The 7,380-nt window shown below is 31.8% G+C and overlaps 1 protein-coding gene across 1 annotated transcript; it reads left to right on the top strand.

The window, feature by feature from the left end:
• Window positions 1–5,199: 5,199 nt before the first annotated feature.
• LOC108462285 (uncharacterized) lies at window positions 5,200–6,407 on the top strand. The gene has a single exon (XM_053020345.1). It carries the CDS (start codon window positions 5,244–5,246, stop codon window positions 6,405–6,407), a length of 1,164 nt encoding a protein of 387 aa, XP_052876305.1. The 5' UTR covers window positions 5,200–5,243.
• Window positions 6,408–7,380: the final 973 nt, after the last annotated feature.

Here is a 7,380-nt window from a genome sequence, read left to right as displayed (position 1 = left end):
TGTCATAGCTGAAAGTTAGAGAAGAGAAAAGAGAGGAGAAAGCTCTTGAGTATTCGGTCATTAGGAGGAGGAAAATTGAAGGTAAGTTCTTGGTACCTTGCTTCTATTTTGAGGTTCATGAGTTCTTCTTGATTCTACCTTAACTCTTGAAGTATATTTTGATTTTTAGTTGTGTTGTGAGCATTTAGTCATGAATTAAAATGAAGGAAATGGTTGTTGTTTCATGTTCTTTTGATGAAAAATGGAAGATAGGTGAAGTTGAGCCAAACAAATAAGCATGCATGTGCCTTAGATGCTAAAGGGAAAATCGGCTAACATGTTGTGCTTTAAAATGATGAAATGGAGATTATGCTTAAGTAAAAATCATAGATATGTGATGATTGATTGGTGATATACATGTTTAAATAACATGCATGCAAGATAGGTGTATGAAAGAGTGATTTGGTAATAAATCTGCTTGGGACAGCAGCAGTAACGTGACTTTGGAAAATCACCATAAATTGTAGGAGATGAATTAGAAGCTTAATAAATTATGTAATTAAATCTTAATGAGTCTAGTTTCAAATGGAATAAACGAGAACATATTTTGAATTCTGTACAATGAGAAATTTGATTCGTAATGAAGTGTGGTCAGATTAGTCAAACAGTGAAACATGGGAAACTTTGAGAAAAATCTGGTATTGATTGGCTAAACCAAAAATTATGAAAATTTTATGGATAGAAGATATATGAGTCTATTTTCAAGGAAAATTAACGGAACTTGATTTGGAGCTTCGTAGCTCCAGTTATAAATAATTTAGTGACTGTTGCTCAGGAAGACAGCTTGCAGCGAAATTATGATTATGTGGTAAACATTGACAAAAATTTGTTAATGAGTTGCTTATTGATTTCTTATAAGCTTACTATGATCTGTAGGTGTAGTTGGCGAATATTGTAAGGGGTTTAATATAGTTTGTATTTGAATAGTTAGATTAACGTGTTAGTAATCCAATTGTAGGCGGTTCGTGTGTGGATCTCGTCAAGGCATATCATCGCAAAAGCAGTGTGTAACTAACACCCTCTTTCTTAGTCTAGATCGGCAAAAGCCGAAATGCCGAAATGCCGAAAACTGGTATTTTGTAGATTTGCGAGTGTGCGAATGCTCGTGAGGTAAATCGATTAATGTTTTTGGTAAGTTGCAATGTTTGGACTGCAAAGTGCATGATTTCTATGCCCTCGATATTTTGGGCTTAATGGGCCAAAATTGGAATGATGGGTCAACGGGCCCAATTCGGTAAGAACACTCGGTACGTGATTCTGTTAGTACGTGAAAAGTAGGAATATGCATGAAAAACCCTAAAATAGATAAATTACTGAAATACCTTTAAAAGTGGAAAATTTACAATTTTACCCCTAGTAGATAAATTACCGAAATACCCCTAGGGTTAAATTGACCTAAATGCATGTTTGACTATTGTTATTTACTGCATGCCATGTTGTTATTATCTGATGCATGGAATGGGATATTGACGGAGGAAGTACTGAAAGTGGCTTGTCCACGTCTTGGAGGCTTTGCCTCAATTCTTTGATAACCGAGCGACAAAGGTGCAATTGTGGAGTGTGAAATTTGGGTGGGTTGAGCTATTCCCCACATGGAGTGTATGGCTGGTGCGGTGGAGTGTAGTGGTTGGTGGGTTGAGTAGTCTCCCCAAATGGGCTTGCATATGTTTCTTGATGTTGCATGTATTTTGAAATGGGCCTATGGGCCATCATTATCTGAATAAGGGCTAAGGCCCGGTTTATTGTAATTTGAAAAGGGCTTTGCCCGATATCACCATTACCCAAATGGGCTTGCATATGTTATTGATGTTGCATGTATTTTGAAATGGGCCTATGGGCCATCTTGTTATCTGAATAAGGGGCTAAGGCCCGGTTTATTATGTCTGAAAAGGGCTCGGCCCAGTACCATCATTACCTAAATGGGCTTAGGCCCAATGGGCTTAGTGACTTGGACTTTGAATGGGTTTTCCTTACACCTGAGTTTCCCCAAACTCACCCCTTTTATTTTCATCCACGCAGAAATCCCCAACCATAGTGGGCTTGGAGTCGTGAGGGAATTTGGAATGGCCACCCGCTCGAAAGTTTGATTTTCTTACGGTGAACTGGACATCCTTTTAATTACGTTTGAGGTTTTGGGCTTTTAAATGTAATAAGGCCGCTTATTTATTTTGATGGTTTTAATATGTATTACTAAGATAGGTATTACTTATTTTAACTGTTGAAACTGGATAGCTTTAGGCGCGTTTTCAAAAACAACAGTTGATTTCAAAATAACACGACAACAAGCAAAGCTTCGCAATGAAAGTATTTTCCAAAATTAATCACTTTTCCTAAAATGACTTAATCAAATCGGTTTCCTAGAAATATCCATGACGTTAAGGTGTGGCAATGGCGATATGCATGTCTAGGATTGGATCCGAAGGAGCTTGGTACTTAAGCGATCCGATGGACTCACCACCTCTTTCCGGTTTCCTACGGTGCGACTTCCATTCACTTTAACCCTTAATGAATTAATCTTTTGAACATTAAGTACGATTTTCTGGACTTAGAATGGATTTTTTTTAACGTTTTTGATGTGGCATGCCGGATCCGGCCATAACTTCTGGGCCGGGTTTGGGGTGCTACACCATTAGCTCAACAGGTTATCTTATCAGGCACCCTTATTATGTACAAATGCATATTTAAGTGTGGAGATATTTTAATAAAGATTGTGCCCTATTAAAAAATAACAACAACTTCATACTATTTGGGCACATTATGTCTGCATTTGATTATGCTGTATCAATATATCCACTATAACATCCTGTCACATCATACTATAAGACAAACGAACTCCTATAAATACTCCTTTCCTCAATGGAAAGAAAATCAGGACCTTTGCCCCCTTTAGTATCTACCTGTCCTCTTGTCATAATTTTTTAAATATATCTATTATAATTGAGAATGTTTATATCTTAATGCATTTTAATCTTGTCTTTTATCCTCTCTTTTTCTCTCTAATATATCATAATTATAGGTCCAATTTTATACACCTAATACTTTTAATTTTTAAGTTCTAAATTTCTATTTTCAAAGAATGTAATTTAAGAGAAAATCTTTAGATAAAAGACATGCTCGGTTGTAAATTTGGATTTAGATTTCATTTATTATATAAGCGGTAAAATAAAATCTATATATTATAGATAAAATAAGTGAGATTCAATCTAATATATATCAATAATGTATAAACACATGAGTTTATGAAATTCAAACATATTTTAAGGATTTCAAATTCATTACTAAACATGTCTCTAGCCAATCCATAGATTCAAAAATTATCATAAATATTATATTTCTAAATAATTTACTACTCAATTTACACTATTTTAAAATTTAAAATCTTAATTTCCAATCACTACTTTATGAAAATCTCTTCTTTAGTTTATTCAATACCATACTCTTATATTCCAACTTAGATGAAAAGAATTTATGCCTTTCAAAAATCAAACAGCAAGAAAGGCATAAAAGAAAAAGAAAAAAAAGATTACTTGAAAAGGAAGACAATTTGAGGATTTAAATATTACTCTTACTAAAAGATAAAAATAGAAAAAAAAATAGAAATAATAAAAAGATAAAATGTATTATTTCATTAATACTAGATCACATATTATAATAGTAGAGTAATATATAATATATTAATTATTATCATATGTTATTATTTATTATACTAGTTGAAATATGCTCTAAGCCTCTATATTTTTCTTACATTTGAAAATTATCCCTCCTACTATATCATATCATATGTTAATAGCTTATATACGTTATAATATAATGTAATACCATATCTTTTATTAAAATCTATATTATAATAATAGCTTTATATAATAGTAGTATATTATATATTATTGTTTATTATTATACTAGTTGAAATATGCTCCAAGTCCCTATACTTTCCATACATTTAAAAGTTAACCCTCTTACTATATTATATAATGCTATATAATAACATATAATATCTTAATAGTTTATATATATGCATCAATGATTAAACATTATAATATCATGTAATATTATATCTTTTATTATAATCTATATTATAATAATAGTTATATATGTATTAATAGTTTTAGCAATAGTAATAGTAATACATTATAATATATTATTTTATGTATTAATAATATGCTAATTTAGTAAATTGGCTTAAGGTCAAGTTAGGTAATCAATTTCGGTTTTGATAATAGTTATATAATATATGATTATGTTATCATTAAATTTTAATTTTATAGGTTTAACAATTATTAATTTTATATAATTATATTACATATATAATTATAGTTTTAAATTAATAATTTAAAAATTTATTTCATTTTATAATTTAACATAAAATTATTATTAATTACTTTTCTATTAATAAAATTTTAATATAAATATGCAATGTTTATGAATATATTAAAAAAGAATTACATTAAAAAAGAATTATCATTTTAAATAATATCATAAAATTATATTAATTATTAATATCTATTATGTTGTTCAGTTATAAAATCTATTTTTTCAGGTTTTGAGTCAAAGTTATCTTGGGCTCATGCCATATTGGTATTGGGCTCGGATTCTATCAGACTTGGATCTATTATGAATTCGAACTTGAATCATTACGGATTCGGATCAACACGGATGAACTTTTAGACTGGAACTTATTTTGCCAACTCTAAGATTAATTAAGGGAGTGCTATAATGAGATAAGAAGTGAAGAAAATTTGAGCATTTTTACTTAATTGACAAAAGACAAAAGCAAACAAAATTAAAAAAAAAATTGCTCTTATATTTTCTTTTTTTAACAACTACAAAATAGGCGTAAACAGAATCATATTATAGTTTTGGACAAGTTATACCTATTTAGACATATAAAGAAGGGTTTATTCCTCTAAAAAAGATACATAACAGGTTAGTGATAGTTTATTTAAAATTTTTAGTACAAACATAAACTTGAAGATTGAGTAAAGTAAAGTTCTTTTCTTATATGTAAAATTCTTCCAAAAAAAAAGTAAAGTTTACTTATAGTAATCTCACGAAAAAAGAAACATGGGTTAGAAGTTTCAAAAATAATTTATAGTTTAAATCTAAGGATTAAGAAAATTTTGAAGTATATATATGGGTTTCTGGTTTTGCTAAATCACCAACAACTATCACACCTACAAACTTACATAGAAAGAAAGGAGAGAGAGATGGAAGTTCTTCCACATTTTAGCCATGTTCATCCTCTGGTTTTCAATGATGGGAGAAGCCACAAAAGTGAGGAGGTTTATTGTTGTGCATGTGGGGAGTTGGTGTTAGGTCCAAGGTTTAGTTGCGTGGATTGTGGGTTTCATCTTGACAAGAACTGTGCTGAGGCACCTGTTGAGATGAACCACCCTTTTCATCGTAAACATAACCTTAAGCTTATGACAAGCTCTCCATATGTTAAAGGTAACCCTGTTTGTGGTTTCTGCAATAATATATGTGAGAAGTTTGTTTATCATTGTTCTTGTAATTTAGTCTTTCACATCAAATGTGCTTTTCTATCATATAAATTTCTTGTAAAAAACTTTAGAGAGCTTGTTCATCAAGACAAACCCATCTCTTCTGAATGTCATTATCAAGAACTCGAAAGAGTTCAATGTTTTGCATGTCAAAAGCCCTTACTAGAGTCTGATTACATTTCTCATGAATCTAGATTTTACCTGCATAAGAAATGCTTTGAGTTACCTTTAGAAATTAGTCACCTTTCCCACCGTTACCATTCTCTTTTCTTACAATTTAACAATGATCACCTCCCTTGCCAAATATGCCAAGAAACCCAACATCAAGGATTGATTTATTGTTGTTTGATTTGCAAGTTTGTCCTTCACATTGAATGTGTGTCACCACCACCCATTATTGAGGATCCAAGTATTCATGAACACCCATTCACTAGGTGTTTAAGAGAATTGTCATTCAATTGTGATGCATGTGGCACTTTAGGAAACTATATTTCTTATAATTGCTCAACATGTAGCTTAATGGTCCATAAAAAATGCATTTCATTGCCACGCTTCATTAAAAGCGTATTGCACGACCATCCTATTTCTCATAAATACTTTGTGGTAGACAATGAGTGTACAACACATGATTGTCTACATTGTCACGAGGAGGTGAACATGGCTTGTGGGAGTTACAATTGCTCTAAGTGCAAGTTCATTATCCATGTGAATTGTGCACTACAGAAGGCTCAATGGTATTACAAAATAGAGTCAAAAGATGATTTTGATAAGCTACTTAAAGAATTGTTGGAGGTGGGTACTATGAATCCAAGCTTTTCTATTCGTAAAATGATCAAAGTTGGAGAGAAAATGATTGTTAGAATTAAGTGACCCAAATTCTTATTTAAATAAAATACGATGGAAAATAAAATAAAAGTAAAATCCATATAGAACTAGACTTCTTTTATTTTATTTTAGAATAAGGTTTTTAAACCTTATTAAACTCCATCTATTTTATATTGATTAGGATAAGGTGTTTCAATCCTACTAGAATATGGCTTTGCAAGCCTATAAATAGACATAGTCTATTCCTCTTGTATTTGAGTAAAAATTTTTCGACATAGTGAATTTTCTTCTCCTCTCTTGCGTGGTTTTTTTCGAAAGGGTTTCCACGTAAAATTTATGTGTTCTTTATTTTTATTTATTTTATTCTATTTTATTTTTCACAAATTGGTATCGAGCTTAGGGTTATTCATCTCGATCACGGTAATGGCGTCTTTGAAGTATGAAATTCATTGTTGGATCGCAACACCAGTTTTATTTGTGGCAAATTAAGATGCAAGCGTTCTTGCGAGATGGATCTAGAGGATGCCCTGAGGATAGATAAGATGCCTTCGACATTAACGGTGAAAGAAGAAGCGTAAGGATCGAAAGGCATTAACACAATTACATCTGCATTTGTCCAACGAAATTTTGCGAGGATGTGATGAAAAGAAAAGCGCCATTGCATTATGGAAGAGGCTAGAACAAATATGTATGTCGAAAACTCTAACAAGCAAGTTGCATATGAAGCAGCGTCTTTATGCTCATCGTTTGGAGGAAGGTGCGTCTGTACACGAACACTTAACAGTGTTTAAAGAAATTCTCTCAACCTTGGAGGCCATGGAGGTTCAGTATGATAAGGAAGATCTAGGGTTGATTCTACTTTGTTCGTTGCCCCCGTCTTATTCAACCTTTAGAGACACGATTTTATATAGCCGCGAGTCTCTCACAGTTGATGAAGTTTATGATTCTTTAACCTCGTATGATAAGATGAAGCATCCTGTGGTTAAACCCAACTCTCAGGGAGAGGGTCTCATTGTTA

This window comes from Gossypium arboreum, chromosome 10, assembly GCF_025698485.1.
Source record: "Gossypium arboreum isolate Shixiya-1 chromosome 10, ASM2569848v2, whole genome shotgun sequence".
In the NCBI taxonomy this organism is placed as follows: domain Eukaryota; kingdom Viridiplantae; phylum Streptophyta; class Magnoliopsida; order Malvales; family Malvaceae; genus Gossypium; species Gossypium arboreum.
Note: the sequence above shows the minus strand (reverse complement) of the source record. Positions and strands in the feature narration are given on the sequence as shown.

What these genes read in the sequence shown, in the direction of transcription:
- LOC108462285 (XM_053020345.1), top strand. Translation starts at nt 5,244, where the DNA reads ATGGAAGTTCTTCCACATTTTAGCCATGTTCATCCTCTGGTTTTCAAT.